Source organism: Rhinatrema bivittatum, chromosome 2, assembly GCF_901001135.1.
Source record: "Rhinatrema bivittatum chromosome 2, aRhiBiv1.1, whole genome shotgun sequence".
In the NCBI taxonomy this organism is placed as follows: Eukaryota; Metazoa; Chordata; class Amphibia; order Gymnophiona; family Rhinatrematidae; genus Rhinatrema; species Rhinatrema bivittatum.
In genome coordinates, this window is record NC_042616.1 from 814,431,416 (window position 1) to 814,449,916 (window position 18,501).

Sequence of the window (18,501 nt, forward strand, 5' to 3'; positions counted from 1 at the left end):
AAAGTGTGGTACCTTTAGTCCCTGATTTAACCGATTGAAATCATTACTGCAGGCCCCATAATACCTCAGAAATCCAGGACTGCCCTTAAACCATCTGCCTGGAATCGGTTGACATGGTAGTGCTGCAGAATCAGGAACTAACAAGTTATTAAGACTGGGATAACTAGGACTCACAGAACGTCTCTATGAAATCATACAAGCCATGGGTAAAGCCTGGGATAAGCACAGAGGATCCTTAGCTGTGTGGGAGTGAGGGGTAAAGCCTGGGATAAGCACAGAGGATCCTTAGCTGTGGGGGAGTGAGGGGTAAAGCCTGGGATAAGCACAGAGGATCCTTAGCTGTGGGGGAGTTAGGGGTAAAGCCTGGGATAAGCACAGAGGATCCTTAGCTGTGGGGGAGTGAGGGGTAAAGCCTGGGATAAGCACAGAGGATCCTTAGCTGTGAGGGAGCGAGGGGTAAAGCCTGGGATAAGCACAGAGGATCCTTAGCTGTGGGGGAGTGAGGGGTAAAGCCTGGGATAAGCACAGAGGATCCTTAGCTGTGGGGGAGTGAGGGGTAAAGCCTGGGATAAAGCACAGAGGATCCTTAGCTGTGGGTGAGTGAGGGGTAAAGCCTGGGATAAGCACAGAGGATCCTTAGCTGTGGGGGAGTGAGGGGTAAAGCCTGGGATAAGCACAGAGGATCCTTAGCTATGGGGGAGTGAGGGGTAAAGCCTGGGATAAGCACAGAGGATCCTTAGCTGTGGGGGAGTGAGGGGTAAAGCCTGGGATAAGCACAGAGGATCCTTAGCTGTGGGGGAGTGAGGGGTAAAGCCTGGGATAAGCACAGAGGATCCTTAGCTGTGGGGGAGTGAGGGGTAAAGCCTGGGATATGCACAGAGGTTCCTTAGCTGTGTGGGAGTGAGGGGTAAAGCCTGGGATAAGCACAGAGGATCCTTAGCTGTGGGGGAGTGAGGGGTAAAGCCTGGGATAAGCACAGAGGTTCCTTAGCTGTGTGGGAGTGAGGGGTAAAGCCTGGGATATGCACAGACGTTCCTTAGCTGTGAGGGAGTGAGGGGTAAAGCCTGGGATAAGCACAGAGGATCCTTGGCTGTGTGGGAGTGAGAGGTAAAGCCTGGGATAAGCACAGAGGATCCTTAGCTGTGGGGGAGTGAGGGGTAAAGCCTGGGATAAGCACAGAGGATCCTTAGCTGTGGGGGAGTGAGGGGTAAAGCCTGGGATAAGCACAGAGGATCCTTGGCTGTGTGGGAGTGAGGGGTAAAGCCTGGGATAAGCACAGAGGATCCTTGGCTGTTTGGGAGTGAGGGGTAAAGCCTGGGATAAGCACAGAGGATCCTTAGCTATGAGGAAGTGAGGGGTGAAGCCTGGGATAAGCACAGAGGATCCTTAGCTGTGGGGGAGTGAGGGATAAAGCCTGGGATAAGCACAGAGGATCCTTAGCTGTGGGGGAGTGAGGGGTAAAGCCTGGGATAAGCACAGAGGATCCTTAGCTGTGAGGGAGTGAGGGGTAAAGCCTGGGATAAGCACAGAGGATCCTTAGCTGTGGGGGAGTGAGAGGTAAAACCTGGGATAAGCATAGAGGATCCTTAGCTGTGGGGGAGTGAGAGGTAAAACCTGGGATAAGCATAGAAGATCCTTAGCTGTGGGGGAATTAGGGGTAAAGCTGTAGATCAGGGGTCAGGAACCTATGGCTCGGGAGCCAGATATGGCTCTTTTGATGGCTGCATCTGGCTCGCAGACAAATCTTTAATAAAAAAGTAAAAATCTAACAAAATCCCCTAACCTCCTGACGCCCCCCAAGACCTCCAAAATTAATTTACTACAACCCCCACCCTCCTGACTCCCCAAAGACCTGCCAAAAGTCCAGCGGGGGTCCGGGAGCGGTCCGGGAGCGATCTCCTGGACTTGGGCTGTCGGCTGCCAGTAGTCAAAATGGCGCTGACGGCCCTTTGCCCTTACTATGTCACTGGGGTTGACCAATGGCGGCGGTAGCCCCTGTGACATAGTAAGGGCAAAGGGCCGTCGGCTGCCAGTAATCAAAATGGCGTCAACGGCCCTTTGCTCTTACTATGTCACAGGGCTATCGCCGCCATTGGTCGACCCCAGTGACATAGTGAGGGCAAAGGGCCGTCAGCGCCATTTTGACTACTGGCAGCCGACAGCCCAAGTCCAGGAGATAGCTCCCGGACCCCCGCTGGACCACCAGGGACTTTTGGCAGGTCTTGGGGGGGTCAGGAGGGTGGGGGGTTGTAGTAAATTAATTTGGAGGTCTTTGGGGCATCAGGAGGGTGGGGGTTGTAGTAAATTAATTTTGGAGGTCTTGGGGGGCGTCAGGAGGGTGGGGGTTTTGTTAGATTTTTACTTTTTTATTAAAGATTTGTCTGCGAGCCCTGGACCCCCGCTGGATCACCAGGGACCTTTGGCAGGTCTTGGGGGGGGGGGGGTTAGGAGGATGGGGGGTTGTAGTAAATTAATTTGGTAGGTCTTGGGGGAGTCAGGAGAGTGGGGGGTTGTAGTTAGTATGGCTCTCACGGAATTACATTTTAAAATATGTGGCGTTCATGGCTCTCTCAGCCAAAAAGATTCCCGACCCCTGCTGTAGATCATGAAGGATCTGAAAAATGGCCGGATGAAATGAACCTGGAGATGCATAACAGCTACCAGTTTCCATAGTTTTATATATTTGTGTGTGCGGCACACAGCAGAATTTCTAGAAACCAGTGTGGCAGCTTAGTGAAGTTAGAGACCAGTGTATTACCATGAGAGCATATGATACAGCTTTTCTATTCTAGATCCTATATTGCTTTGTAAGTCAGTGTACGTAGCCTGGATAACCCTCGGGTCATGTCTGGTCTTCACAGACAAAGTTGGACCAGAGTCACTACATGCTTTAATTCCCATCCTGAAGATGCTGCATTGCATCCTTGTCAGTCGTGAACTGTTCTCTCATCTTCTTCCTTGCTTTCACAGCGATCCATAACTTTGGCGGAGGAGACACCCAGCACACATCAGACTCAGGATACTTTGGAGATAATACTGAGCTGGGTCTCTGACATGGAAGATCTGATAGCCAATCAGAAGTCCCCTTCTTCCGAAGTGAAAGTGGTAAAAGCCCAGCTCCAGGAACAGAAGGTGAGGCGTTTCTTAATGGACCACTAATGGCCCTTACAGAAGCACCGGGCTCCATGATAGTGGCTGAAGAGATGGGGTCTCTTGACTTTCTGTTTTAAGGTGGTGTCTCTGGACCCCGCTCTTTTAGGACAACGTCCCGTTACCCCTGTCCTTCAGAACAGCATCTCCTGTCCCCTCTCCTTGACGATGCCATCTCTTGACATCTTTCCTTTAGGACAGTGTCTCTTGACCTCGATTTTAAGGGTGGCATTTTCTCCTTTAGGTTCGGCTATGCCTGTAACTCTGTCTACTGAAACTCAGAAGTGGCTGTTCAGAGACAGACCAACTGATGATATTATTATTACTATTATTATTGTCGTCACTTCTTTGTGCATGGGGATACATGGTAAGTGAGACCTTTCACCCTCCCACAGCTCCTGCAAAGACTGCTGGAAGAGCGGAGTTCCCGAGTAGAGTGCGTGTTACGGGACGCACAGGCATTGACAAGGTCAAGTGATGAGGCAGATGGAGAGGAGGAGAGCGCCGGACTTTCCAGCCTTCGAGTGAGATGGGAAGCTTTGATCCAGCGAGCAGAGGCAAGGTACGGCAGGCATGATGGGGGCTTCTGGACAAGGCAAGGAAGACACGGTGCAGTGCTGTCTGTTCTCCTTCAATCACGTTTAGGTGAATGCTCACTCTCTTGCCAGACCATTCTTCTGAAATGGTACAGCACATAGTTAACGTGCGAGAGGTGCTGGGATCCATGCTTTAATGTTGCTACATTTTTGTGGTATGACTGCATCATGCCTCCAAGAAAGGTCAAATAAAAGACTTGGGAGGGATGCTGGTATTGGGTTACATATGGGTATTTATATCGTATCTACTCAAACAGGAAGAATATCAACTAGATACGCCAGATAGGCCAATTTGGTCATATTCTTCCTGTGAGGCAGTGCCCCTATGTTCCCCCTTAAACCAGTGCAAGGCCAGGCTAGGCACCTGGTCCCCTTTAATTCCCCTTGTGAGAGAGAGCTCTGTGAGCGGGGCCCAACAGGGGAGGAATAAGAGCTGGGACCCAGGCCAGGTCAGGCCAGGCCCAGGTCTCCAGGAGGAAGGCAGCTCCTGTAGAATATTGCTGTCCAAACACTGAGCTGTGCCAAAGCCGAGCTGTGAGTACCGAGGAAAGCCCTACTGAACTGTGAGTAATTGAGTACAATGTTTTGGAGGGCAGGACAGTCTACTGCCGCTTGTTTGTGAAGCTGAATAAAGATATAGTGCTTTAAGAAAGGCTGGAGTCAAACTGAATTTTTGTCTCCAGGCCTGGGGGATCACTGCTCGTCCTACACTTTCATCACATACTGTGTTACATTCCTTCTTTTTCACTCAACGCACAATAAAGCTCTGGAATTTGTTTGCCAGAGGATGTGGTTAGTGCAGTTAGTGTAGCTGGGATAAAAAAAGGATTGGATAAGTTCTTGGAGGAGAAGTCCATTAACTGCTATTAATCAAGTTTACTTAGGGAATGGCCTCTGCTATTAATTGCATCCGTAGCATGGGATCTTCTTGGTGTTTGGGTACTTGCCAGGTACTTGTGGCCTGGATTGACCTCTGTTGGAAACAGGATGCTGGGCTTGATGGACCCTTGGTCTGCCCCAGCATGGCATGTTCTTATGTTCTTATGGAAAAGCAAAGTTGCACCTGCAAGCCCGGCTCTGACACATCTAACTTTAGTCTCTGCTGGCGTTAGGGTTGCCAGCTGGCTCCAGATTTTCAGGACAGGTTGATCCAGTTCTGGTTTTACTCCCCTGCATGCCGGTACTTACAGTCTTGATCCTCTGAAGGAATGCAGTAGGTAAATCAGAATAAGCCCCGGCATGCAATGGGGTAAAACCAGAACTGGATCAACCTGTCCTGAAAACCTGGAGCCAGTTGGCAGCCCTAGCTGGTGTTATCACTCTGACCCTGGTCGACAGCATCGTAAGTCCCCAGAGTAGGAGACCCAGCTTTCTGGGACATGTGGAGTCTGGGAGTGCGGTCGGGGAGTGGGTGAATTCTGCTGAGCAGTGCAGGCGCCTGCAGCCCAAGACCCTCCTGCTAGCTCCTGCCGCTGCCTATGCAGGGTGCACAAGCCATGCCCGAGCCCATGTTGGCACCGGGCGCTCCTCTCCAGTAACCCCTGCACTGCAGCCCGCCGAGCTCCTTTCAGCACCACCAGCAGGAATCCGAGCTTTTCCCCAACTCCCTTCAGCTGCGCCGCTGTCAAGATGCAGGCAGGGAACGAGGCCTGCGGAGCTGGGAGTGCAGGGGGCTCGTGGTGCTGTCACTGCCAGCAACAGCTGCCTCCTCGCCCCCTCCACTGAGGTGAGGAGTGTAGGAGCTTTCCCCCTCGTCCCCCACCTCAGGCTTCCAGCGAGAGACCCCCCACCGAGTGTCTTTCAGCATCACCACAGCTGCCGCCGGCTTCCCCTCAACTCCCATGAGTGTCGCTGCTGTGCTGAGGAAGAAGACGGGAAAAGGCAAGGCCTGTTAGGGAATTGGGAGAACACAGTAACTTTTCTGCCAGGCCCAGGGGAGGGGGCAAGGGAGCTGTCGTTACAGTCGCTAAAGGGAGTGGAATAGGAAGTGGCGGCAGTAAGCAATGCATTGCTTGGGGAGGGGAGAAGGAGTTGGAGAAAGGAGGGAGGGAAGCTGCTGAGCCATATTGGGGATGGGGGTGGCCTGGAACTGGCACTGCGTAGCAGGGAGGGGGAACAGGCAGGGTGAAGGAAGCATGAGGGTGAGGAGCTTAGGGGGCATAGGAACAGAGAGCGAGAGGATGAGGGTAGGGGAAGTGAGAGAGGAGAGTGAGGGCAGGGGTGTGAGAGAGGACAGGGAGCAGGGAGAGCGAGAGAGGAGTGTGGGGGCAGGGGGAGTGAGAGGAGAGTGAGGGCAGGGGGTGTGAGAGAGGACAGGGAGCAAGGAGAGCGAGAGAGGAGAGTGGGGGCAGGGGGAGTGAGAGAGGAGCGTGAGGGGCAGGGGGAGTGAGAGGATAGCGAAGGCAGGGGGTGTGAGAGAGGACAGGGAGCAGGGAGAGCGAGAGAGGAGAGTGGGGGCAGGGGGAGTGAGAGGAGAGTGAGGGCAGGGGGTGTGAGAGAGGACAGGGAGCAAGGAGAGCGAGAGAGGAGAGTGGGGGCAGGGGGAGTGAGAGAGGAGTGTGAGGGGCAGGGGGAGTGAGAGGAGAGTGAGGGCAGGGGGTGTGAGAGAGGACAGGGAGCAGGGAGAACGAGAGAGGAGAGTGGGGGCAGGAGGAGTGAGAGAGGAAAATTGGGGAGGGGAAACGAGAGAGAGGAGAGTGGGGGCAAGGGGAGCAAGAGAGGAGTGAGGGTGAATTTTAAAAATCCTTAATTTTATTTATTGGGTGTTATTTGATGTATCTGTTTTGAAATATTTTATGACTTTTTAATTATTAGATTCTATTCTATTAGCTGTTTTGAATTAGTCTTTCTATTGGTATAGCTTTACTATTATTGATATTTCTTGTATTGCTTTATGAGGAATGGTGATGTTTCTGTTTTTTTCACTGTTGCACTGTAGAGAGAGTCTGGCTTGTTGCATTTTCCAGTTCAGTTTTTTGTCTGCACATTTCTATTTGTACTTTATGGTCTCTTTATTCTGTATTTGGTGAGGGTCTGTCTGTCTTCTGCACGTGTGACCGAGGTGAGGGGATTCTGCTGGTATGTAGCTTCTGTGTAGGGATCTATAGCTGCTTGGCTTGGTTCTGTTTTCATAATCGGAGGTGTATTGGTGTTTTAGGGCCTTTTTAAGTACTTGCAGTGTTGCCTTTTCATAGGTAGGATTGTTGCTCTTTGAGTGCTGGCAGTTAATGCTATTTCATATAGAAAGTGAATTGTACTGTATTTGTGCCTTAATAGTTTAAATAAATGTGCCATGTAATAAAAACATTTTCAAATGCATTCTGTAATGTATGAAATTTCAGTTCATTGCATATAAATTGATAGGCATTTTGTGTCAAAGTAGTGCTCACAGTGTAATGTAATGAACCTGTTAGGGTTTAGCGGTGTTTGGGTGACAGATGACCACAGCCACGGGGAGGAGCCCCGTGGGGAGCCACAGTACTGGGCTAGACTCAGGACGCACAAACACAGAATTAGGTCTTTATTTGTACAGCTTGTAGGATATCACCAGAGGTGGCAGTAGTGAAGTAGTCTGGATGTAGCAGTCTCGGGACCCTCGGCAGAGGGGACCCTTCTCACCCCGTTGGTAAAGGGAATTCCGGAGTAGGTTTCCCAGCAAAGCAATGCTGTAGATGAGTCAGACTGAGAGTTAGATTACTCACTAGATGGTAGCTGTAGGTTGGCGATTCCACCAGGTTGAAGAAGATGGTACAGGGAGAGCAGGCCCTCGAGGAGCGAGTACTCGATCCATGTAAGGCACCTGAAATAAAGCAGAGGGCCCCCGAGGGAGCGGGTACCCAAGTTAGTCAATACCCCGAAGGGCAGAGAGAGAGTTTCCAGCGGCAGCAAGGAAGTGGCAGAATAGCTAAGACCGGCCGAAACCAATCCTTTGCTAACTCAATTAGCTAGCAACAAAATACATGACGTCACTTGAGGGGGACGCCCCCGAGGTTCGCGCCAATGCTGGGTGGCGCGCACCCTAGTAGGCCCTTGGGAGGAACATGGCGGGAGGCAGCACCATAGCCGTTCTGGGGACTCCGGAGAGGGCGGCTTGCAGATGCGGCGGTAGCCATTTTCCCAAGGTAAGCAGCAGGAGCCGTGAACAAGGTGAGGCAAATGGGGCGAAGCCGTCTAAGACCGGATGCAACAAATCCTTAGAGGAAACATTGGTCATGAGGTTTCCACCCAGCCTGCTCTTAGAAATCCCAAGAGTATAGCGTCCCCTTGGAATTTTGGGATTTGTAGTTTAAATTGCTCTGACTTGCCCTGGGGGAGGCCTCTGGCCACTGATCCCGCCAGACCTTTCCTTCCAGCTAGCCGTTCCTCCATCCCCTCCGTAACCCATCGCAGTGGGATCATTTCCAAAGGGAACATACACATGTAAAGTCCACGGGTAATTGCCTTAAGATCTGTGTAGGCTGTTATAAAGTTACCCCCTAAATGCAAAGCACAGCAGGGCAACTTCATTCATATGTCCACGGGCCATCAGAAAATGAAATTGGTTTGGAATGAGGTGGTAAAATTCATAAACTTTGAACCATTTGATAGTGTGGACCAAGTAGCTACAGTATTTGGGTATTTTTGATAATACTCAAGATCTTTGTAGGGAGAGAAAAGGTCTGTGACCAAAATCCTAATATTAGTCAATGTGCTGGCAAGGGGGATATTCCCCACCCTATCTGCAATGGCAGATCAAGGTGAAACCAGCTTCCATATTTGAGAAAATCCTCACAAAAGAACAAACGAGTAAGAAGACCATAAGAACACAAGACTTGCCATGCTGAGTCAGACCAACGGTTCATCAAGCCCAGCATCCTGTGTCCAACAGTGGCCAACCCAGGTCACAAGTACCCGGCAGGATCCCAGGGGGTAAAGAGATTCCAAGCTGCTTATCCCAAGAATAAGAAGGGATTTCTGCAACTCTACCTTAATGATGGTTAATGGCCTTTTCCTCCAGGAATTTATCCAAACCTTTTTTAAATGCAGCTGCACTAAAATCTTTCACCACATCCTCTGGCAACAATTTCCAGAGCTTAATTATGCATTGAGTAAAAAAATATTTTCTCTTATTAGTTTTAAATGATTTACCCAGTAACTTCATTGTGTGTCCCCTGGTCTTTGTACTTTTTGAAAGAGTAAACAACTAACGTTTACACATTACACTCTACTCATTATTTTATAGACCTCTATCATATCTCCCCTCAGCCATCTCTTCCTCAAGCTGAAGAGTCCTAACCTCTTCAGCCTGAAGATTGTGTAGAATTGCGAGAAAAGTTCAAGAAATTGTTGAGATAATGCTTTAAAGGCATTGTGGCCTAGCAGTACCTACACATATTGTGTTCATCTGAAATAACACCAAGTGGTAGGACAGAAATGGAGAGAGTGAGTGTATGTGAGAAAGGAATAGTTACCTCATCTCAACTGAAGTAAGGAACTGTTTGCTCTTGATTTGAGTTGGCTTCTTTGGTCAACAACACAAAAAATGTAAACATGTGCATCACAAAAATGAAATAAAATACATCCTCAGGAAGCCGGTTACAGCAGGAAAAGACAATTTCCCTCCTAGGTAGAAAAACGGGACTGGCAATCAGACCACGGCATTGCCTCCGTGGCTGCTCCACCGGTTGGGAAGACTTTTCGGCCGTGTGGTTCCTCCGGGATGGTCGGTATGGGGAGGAGGAGGAAGGTAGGACGGCCCCGTTTTCAGATGCTGTTTTCCGAAACAGTAAGGGACAGGTCAGGGCCGTGGTCCTCGGGACATGCGCAGCCATGCCGGTTTTCAGGATATCCACAACGAATGTGCAGTGCCTCCACTGTATGCAAATCTATCTCCTGCACATTCGTTGTGGAGATCCTGAAAGCCAGACTGGCTGGGTGTGCCCCGAGGACTGGGTTGAGAGAGTTCCTTGTCAATGTATTGGAAGAGAGATTTTTTTCTTTGACAAGGCAGTGAAAAAAACATAATCCTTTTTTTTTTTAACCAAACATGGGAATGTTTCTGCTGATTCGGAACGTGTGTAAGGCTCTCTCGCACCCATGATTCTATGCGCACTTTTGTCTCTGGCAGGAGCGGATGCTTACAGCAGATTTTGCCCACGGCACAGGCCTTCCACGAGTCGCTCGATGCTTTCCAGGACTGGCTGGGCACCGCAGAACGGCACCTCGCTGAGCTCTGGCAGGCCGAGAGCAGTCTGAGCCGAATCCAGGAGGCCCACCAGCAGATCCAGGTACGGGAGGGGCAGCGGCTGCCGGGAGCTGCTACCTGATAGCCGAGCCTTGCAGACAGACGAGCCAGGGCAATGCCATTCTCGTCCAGTCCAGGTCAGGTTTTCAGGATATCCCTAATGAATATGCATGAGGTAGACTCGAAGTAACCTCCATATCTACTTATTTATTTATTTATTTATTTTAACACTTTTCTATACCGACCTTCATGGTAGAGACCATATCAGGTTGGTTCACATCGAATAGGGGAACTGAACCAAGAACAGTAACCAAAACAAAAGGTTGAACGTGAAAAAGCAAAGTTACATTTAACAGGGAAATTAAACTTGGAGGCATAGACTGCTGGAAGGAAGGAAAGGCTATTTATTTTTATTTATTTTTGGTTTTTATATACCGGAAGTTCCTGTATAAAATACATATCACTCCGGTTCACAGGTAACTGAAATAACTACCGCCGTGTGGCGGTTTACATGGAACATATCCAAACGATTTACATAGAACATATCAAACGATTGCTTTATAATAAGTGGAAAAAAAAAAAAAAAAAGAGATAGCGGAGAAATTATTAGTATAAACAGAGCAGTCAGGAGGCTCTTATTCTGGGCTTAGGGGTAATATGGAGTCTCGTTATTGCTGGAGATGGAAGTGGTGATAAGGAGCATGCATTGCCTTTCCCTGGCTCCTGGGAAGACCAGCTTGGAGGATATCCATAGTGAATTTGCATGCGATGCACTTGCAAACATCGGAGTGCAAGTATATGCAGATGTGGCTCAAGCAGTGCTCATTGCGGCCATCCTGAACCCCTGACTGGTTAAGAGCACCTCAAACCGCTGCTTTCAGGAACACAGATTTCACCCCTGTCAAAGGAAGAGAGCTTTGATGCAAAAAGTGTCGGGATCGTGGAACCTCCTACCACATCCCTCCCCTCCCCCCTCTCCTGGGTGGCCCGCCTGCCTGAGACCTGCGAAGCCCCCGTGACTCTGAAGGCCCTCTCAGCCAGCGCGGAGGACAGCCCTCTGCTTCCTGCTCCAGCATGGAACCCCACCCCCCACCCCAGACAGCGTGTCAGGGAACAAGAGAGGAGGGGGTGGGGAGTCATGCTAGAGCAGGCAGGAGCACAAAGCAGAGCAAAGAAGAGCCTCTCTGCTCTCTCTCACCCAGCCCCTCCCCTCCTATCATTCAGGAAGAGGAGGGGAGGGGAGGGAGCCTGGAAAAGAGGGGTCACACTGGTTCCTAATGTAACCCCCTCCCTTCCTTTTGTTCCCTACCCCCCCCCCATACCTCTTGGATTCAGAAAGCAGACGGGTAGGGGATGAAGGGAGGCTGGAGTGGGCAGCAGAGCAAAGAAGAATTCAGATTTTGTCTGCCTGTTTCTATTTATAATTTGTGGCCACTTGCTCTGTATTTGGTGAGGGTCTCTGCTCTGCACGTGTGACCGAGGTGAGGGGTTTTGCTAGCCTGGAGATCTGTAGCAGCCTGGCCTGTTCTGCTTCCCCAGTAGGAGGTGTTTGGTGTTTTAGGACCTGGCGGAACACTTGTAGTGTTGCCTTCTTACAGAGGGGCTGTTGCTGCTTGAGTTCTAGAAGTTAGTGCTGTTTAGGCAAGGCAGGTTTGCTGTATGAGTTTGGAGTGACATTTTTGCAAGGCATTTTTACTTTATTTAAAATTATTTCTAGACCGCACACCCCAGTGATCGTGGTGGTTTACAACCTAAACCATACTTAAAAGCTAATAGAGAACAAACAAAAAAAAAGCAAATATTAACAATAATTAAGAAAAGAGAAGAATATTTTACACATTCCATGTAATTGTTCCTTCGCTGACACCCAGACAGACAGTATCAGACGTCACTAAGGAACTAAGCATTGGGAACCAAAAAATCAACAGTTAGATGTTAGTTCCAAATGCCTGCTCAAATAACCTTGGTTTCAAGGACTTTTAAAATGCTCTGGCTTCCATTGTAGTTCTTAAATATTCTGGCAGTGTGTTGCACATCATATTTATTTATTTAAAAATGATTTACTGTACCTATCGCCTAAATAAAAGACTAGGCGATTTACAAATTAAAACATTCATAAACATACATCAAATAAATGGCATAGATTAAAACCATAAAAACAACATAATACTAAAATAGACATAAATGTACATAACTACACACACACATAACAACAAGAAAATAGTGCCATTAGGAGGTAAAATGTAGCTAAAATCAGGATCCTGCGATTACCTTTTGAGGATGCACGGTCCCTGGTTTCTCGCAGATGGCCTTGATGAATTGCGGGAATCCAAAGGAATCTCTTATTCGCAGAGCGCAGTGTGCGGGACGGAGCAGAGGCATGGAATGCCGATCCTAACCTTGGAGTACTCGCGTCTTCATTTCTGGATCAGCATTAAGACCTGACCATGTCATTCCTGCTTTCGTTGGGAGCCAAAGCAGGTGTTATGCGATGCTATGAACTGCGAGCGGTTAGCGTAATCCACGAGCCGCAGAGCTCTGGAATAATTGCCGTGATCTTAGAGTGCTGCTATCTGTCTGGTGGTGGGGGGGGGGGGGCTTTGTTTTTTATGGTGCATAGGAAGGGGAAACATCTTACATCTCAGCCCATTGCAGAGCTTATCTTCAGCCACAGATGCAGAGATTTTATGTATACGTGTTTCTTGGGCGTTTTCCTTTTAGTGTACCCCCAAAATCACAGATGACATTCTGAAACATTATTTGTAAGTTGTATGTCTACACGAATCAGAGTTTAATATTTCAAAATATGATATCCAACTATGTTTTTACAGGACTGTTCTGGGAGGGGGCTGGTGGGGGTCACAATGATCGCCGAGTTGAACTATCAAAAGCTCAGTTGGGAATCAATGGGCCTGAAAGTGATTTGGGGTAGGGCTCAAGGTTTTGGCTCCCAAACCTGTCCCGGAGGACCCCAGCTAGTCAGGTTTGCAGGATATCTGCAATGAATGTGCATAAGATAAATCTGCATGCAGTAGGAGGCCATGCATGCAAACCTGCCTCATGCATATTCATGCTGAGGATAATACTGAAAAGCCAACTGGCTAGGGCTCCACCAGGACTTACTTAGCAAGCCTAGTGCCCATGCACTGACCCTTAACACCAGCCTCCCTCCAGCCCACACAGGCTGGAAAGGGCGAGAGGCCACATGCCATACTTACACGGGCTTGTGGAGTTGGAAGAAGGGACGGGTGTGCTTGCATGGGTCCATTCGGGCCAGAAGGAGGTGGCTATCAGCTGGCACAAAGGACGAAAGCTGCAGCGACCAGGGGGAGGGAATGCCAAGTGGTGGGAGGAGGCTAGTGCTGGCATTGGAGACTTGAGGAAGAATGGGGACCAGTATGGAAAAAAAATAATAAAAGGGGGGGCCCATCCACACTATTTGCCCGGGAGCCCTTTTAGTGGTTAAAAGCAGTCGTGAAAAGAATCGTGGGGTAACAACTGATGGCTCATCCTCTTCCTTCCAGGTTCTCTGCAGGGACATTCGCTTAAAGTCTGTGGAGCTGGAGAGAGTTTTGGAAAATGGCCAGAGAGTGCTGGAGCTGGTTTCAGGCAAGTGGCGAGCTTTGCAAGAGAGTCAGAGAGGGGACGCTGCCAGCTCAAACCTGCCTGGCAGGAAGCGGCGTTTTGTGGGCTGAGGTGGGCTCGGAGCAACAGCAGCAAAAGGCAGGATGACGAGAAAGCAAGTCGCACTCCTTGGGTCCCTGTCACACCTCAGTGACTGGTGCGCAGCTGAATCTGACAGCGGCTGCCGTGTGAATGCTTGGAGTCCCACCAATCTACCTGTAGAGGGCGGTGCAGTGCTCCTTGCCTTACTGCTATGGGTTTCTAGTAGATGGTAGAGGTCTCTCCTGGATTCTCACTGATCTACCTATAGAGGGCGATGCAGTGCTCCTTGCCTTACTGCTATGGGTGTCTTATAGATGGTAGAGGTCTCTCCTGGATTCTCACTGATCTACCTATAGAGGGCGATGCAGTGCTCCTTGCCTTACTGCTATGGGTTTCTTGTAGATGGCAGAGGTCTCTCCTGGAGTCCCACGTAGAGGGCGATGCAGTGCTCCTTGCCTTACTGCTATGGGTTTCTAGTAGATGGTAGAGGTCTCTCCTGGATTCTCACTGATCTACCTATAGAGGGCGATGCAGTGCTCCTTGCCTTACTGCTATGGGTGTCTTATAGATGGTAGAGGTCTCTCCTGGATTCTCACTGATCTACCTGTAGAGGGCAGTGCGGGGCTCCTTGCTTTACTGCTATGGGTTTCTTGTAGATGGCAGAGGTCTCTCCTGGATTCTCACTGATCTACCTATAGAGGGCGATGCAGTGCTCCTTGCCTTACTGCTATGGGTGTCTTATAGATGGTAGAGGTCTCTCCTGGATTCTCACTGATCTACCTATAGAGGGCGATGCAGTGCTCCTTGCCTTACTGCTATGGGTGTCTTATAGATGGTAGAGGTCTCTCCTGGATTCTCACTGATCTACCTGTAGAGGGTGATGCAGTGCTCCTTGCCTTACTGCTATGGGTGTCTTATAGATGGTAGAGGTCTCTCCTGGATTCTCACTGATCTACCTATAGAGGGCGATGCAGTGCTCCTTGCCTTACTGCTATGGGTGTCTTATAGATGGTAGAGGTCTCTCCTGGATTCTCACTGATCTACCTATAGAGGGCGGTGCAGTGCTCCTTGCCTTACTGCTATGGGTGTCTTATAGATGGTAGAGGTCTCTCCTGGATTCTCACTGATCTACCTATAGAGGGCAGTGCGGGGCTCCTTGCCGTACTGCTAGGTGTCTTGTAGATGGCAGAGGTCTCTCTTGGATTCTCACTGATCTACCTATAGAGGGCGGTGCGGGGCTCCTTGCTTTACTGCTATGGGTTTCTTGTAGATGGCAGAGGTCTCTCCTGGAGTCCCACGTAGAGGGCGATGCAGTGCTCCTTGCCTTACTGCTATGGGTGTCTTATAGATGGTAGAGGTCTCTCCTGGATACTCACTGATCTACCTATAGAGGGCAGTGCGGGGCTCCTTGCCGTACTGCTAGGTGTCTTGTAGATGGCAGAGGTCTCTCTTGGATTCTCACTGATCTACCTGTAGAGGGCGGTGCGGGGCTCCTTGCTTTACTGCTATGGGTTTCTAGTAGATGGTAGAGGTCTCTCCTGGATTCTCACTGACCTACCTATAGAGGGCGATGCAGTGCTCCTTGCCTTACTGCTATGGGTGTCTTATAGATGGTAGAGGTCTTTCCTGGAGTCCCACCAATCTACCTGTAGAGGGCGATGCAGTGCTCCTTGCCTTACTGCTATGGGTGTCTTATAGATGGTAGAGGTCTTTCCTGGAGTCCCACCAATCTACCTATAGAGGGCGATGCAGTGCTCCTTGCCTTACTGCTAGGTGTCTTGTAGATGGCAGAGGTCTCTCCTGGATTCTCACCGATCTACCTATAGAGGGCGATGCAGTGCTCCTTGCCTTACTGCTGTGGGTGTCTTATAGATGGTAGAGGTCTTTCCTGGAGTCCCACCAATCTACCTGTAGAGGGCGATGCAGTGCTCCTTGCCTTACTGCTATGGGTGTCTTATAGATGGTAGAGGTCTTTCCTGGAGTCCCACCAATCTACCTATAGAGGGCGATGCAGTGCTCCTTGCCTTACTGCTATGGGTTTCTAGTAGATGGCAGAGGTCTCTCCTGGATTCTCACTGATCTACCTATAGAGGGTGATGCAGTGCTCCTTGCCTTACTGCTATGGGTTTCTAGTAGATGGCAGAGGTCTCTCCTGGATTCTCACTGATCTACCTGTAGAGGGCGATGCAGTGCTCCTTGCCTTACTGCTATGGGTGTCTTATAGATGGTAGAGGTCTTTCCTGGAGTTCCACCAATCTACATGTAGAGGGCGATGCAGTGCTCCTTGCCTTACTGCTATGAGTGTCTTATAGATGGTAGAGGTCTCTCCTGGATTCTCACTGATCTACCTATAGAGGGCGATGCAGTGCTCCTTGCCTTACTGCTATGGGTGTCTTATAGATGGTAGAGGTCTCTCCTGGATTCTCACTGATCTACCTATAGAGGGCGATGCAGTGCTCCTTGCCTTACTGCTATGGGTGTCTTATAGATGGTAGAGGTCTCTCCTGGATTCTCACTGATCTACCTATAGAGGGCGATGCACTGCTCCTTGCCTTACTGCTATGGGTGTCTTATAGATGGCAGAGGTCTCTCCTGGATTCTCACTGATCTACCTATAGAGGGCGATGCAGTGCTCCTTGCCTTACTGCTATGGGTGTCTTATAGATGGCAGAGGTCTCTCCTGGATTCTCACTGATCTACCTATAGAGGGCGATGCAGTGCTCCTTGCCTTACTGCTATGGGTGTCTTATAGATGGTAGAGGTCTCTCCTGGATTCTCACTGATCTACCTATAGAGGGCGATGCAGTGCTCCTTGCCTTACTGCTATGGGTGTCTTATAGATGGCAGAGGTCTCTCCTGGATTCTCACTGATCTACCTATAGAGGGCGATGCAGTGCTCCTTGCCTTACTGCTATGGGTGTCTTATAGATGGCAGAGGTCTCTCCTGGATTCTCACTGATCTACCTATAGAGGGCGATGCTGTGCTCCTTGCCTTACTGCTATGGGTTTCTTGTAGATGGCAGAGGTCTCTCCTGGATTCTCACTGATCTACCTGTAGAGGGTGATGCAGTGCTCCTTGCCTTACTGCTATGGGTGTCTTATAGATGGTAGAGGTCTTTCCTGGAGTCCCACCAATCTACCTGTAGAGGGCGATGCAGTGCTCCTTGCCTTACTGCTATGGGTGTCTTATAGATGGTAGAGGTCTTTCCTGGAGTCCCACCAATCTACCTATAGAGGGCGATGCAGTGCTCCTTGCCTTACTGCTAGGTGTCTTGTAGATGGCAGAGGTCTCTCCTGGATTCTCACCGATCTACCTATAGAGGGCGATGCAGTGCTCCTTGCCTTACTGCTATGGGTGTCTTATAGATGGTAGAGGTCTTTCCTGGAGTCCCACCAATCTACCTGTAGAGGGCGATGCAGTGCTCCTTGCCTTACTGCTATGGGTGTCTTATAGATGGTAGAGGTCTTTCCTGGAGTCCCACCAATCTACCTATAGAGGGCGATGCAGTGCTCCTTGCCTTACTGCTATGGGTTTCTAGTAGATGGCAGAGGTCTCTCCTGGATTCTCACTGATCTACCTATAGAGGGTGATGCAGTGCTCCTTGCCTTACTGCTATGGGTTTCTAGTAGATGGCAGAGGTCTCTCCTGGATTCTCACTGATCTACCTGTAGAGGGCGATGCAGTGCTCCTTGCCTTACTGCTATGGGTGTCTTATAGATGGTAGAGGTCTTTCCTGGAGTTCCACCAATCTACCTGTAGAGGGCGATGCAGTGCTCCTTGCCTTACTGCTATGGGTGTCTTATAGATGGTAGAGGTCTCTCCTGGATTCTCACTGATCTACCTATAGAGGGCGATGCAGTGCTCCTTGCCTTACTGCTATGGGTGTCTTATAGATGGTAGAGGTCTCTCCTGGACTCTCACTGATCTACCTATAGAGGGCGATGCAGTGCTCCTTGCCTTACTGCTATGGGTGTCTTATAGATGGTAGAGGTCTCTCCTGGACTCTCACTGATCTACCTATAGAGGGCGATGCAGTGCTCCTTGCCTTACTGCTATGGGTGTCTTATAGATGGCAGAGGTCTCTCCTGGATTCTCACTGATCTACCTATAGAGGGCGATGCAGTGCTCCTTGCCTTACTGCTATGGGTTGCTTGTAGATGGCAGAGGTCTCTCCTGGATTCTCACTGATCTACCTATAGAGGGCGATGCAGTGCTCCTTGCCTTACTGCTATGGGTTGCTTGTAGATGGCAGAGGTCTCTCCTGGATTCTCACTGATCTACCTATAGAGGGCGATGCAGTGCTCCTTGCCTTACTGCTATGGGTGTCTTATAGATGGCAGAGGTCTCTCCTGGATTCTCACTGATCTACCTATAGAGGGCGATGCAGTGCTCCTTGCCTTACTGCTATGGGTGTCTTATAGATGGCAGAGGTCTCTCCTGGATTCTCACTGATCTACCTATAGAGGGCGATGCAGTGCTCCTTGCCTTACTGCTATGGGTTTCTTGTAGATGGCAGAGGTCTCTCCTGGAGTCCCACGTAGAGGGCGATGCAGTGCTCCTTGCCTTACTGCTATGGGTGTCTTATAGATGGCAGAGGTCTCTCCTGGATTCTCACTGATCTACCTATAGAGGGCGATGCAGTGCTCCTTGCCTTACTGCTATGGGTTGCTTGTAGATGGCAGATGCCTCTCCTGGAGTGCACGGATGGGTATTTGTCCTAGGAGAGTGACTGCGCTGAGGGCAGACAATTTTCAGAAATGATTTAGGTGCCTAGATAGGACTCTCAAGATTTTGTCCGAACCTTGTCCCAAGCAGAGCAGCTCCGTCTAGCTGTGCAGATTCACAGAGCGGTTATTTTTAGCCAC

The 18,501-nt window shown here is 49.8% G+C and overlaps 1 protein-coding gene across 1 annotated transcript in view; it reads left to right on the forward strand.

The window, feature by feature from the left end:
- LOC115083413 (dystonin-like) overlaps nucleotides 1–18,501 on the forward strand; it is a 153,629-nt gene that overhangs the window by 6,495 nt on the left and 128,633 nt on the right. Inside the window, exons 4-7 of the mRNA XM_029587218.1 lie at nucleotides 2,971–3,132; nucleotides 3,546–3,712; nucleotides 9,853–10,012; nucleotides 13,494–13,578. Of these exons, the coding sequence (XP_029443078.1) occupies nucleotides 2,971–3,132; nucleotides 3,546–3,712; nucleotides 9,853–10,012; nucleotides 13,494–13,578 (574 nt within the window). The remainder of the gene's footprint in view (nucleotides 1–2,970; nucleotides 3,133–3,545; nucleotides 3,713–9,852; nucleotides 10,013–13,493; nucleotides 13,579–18,501) is intronic.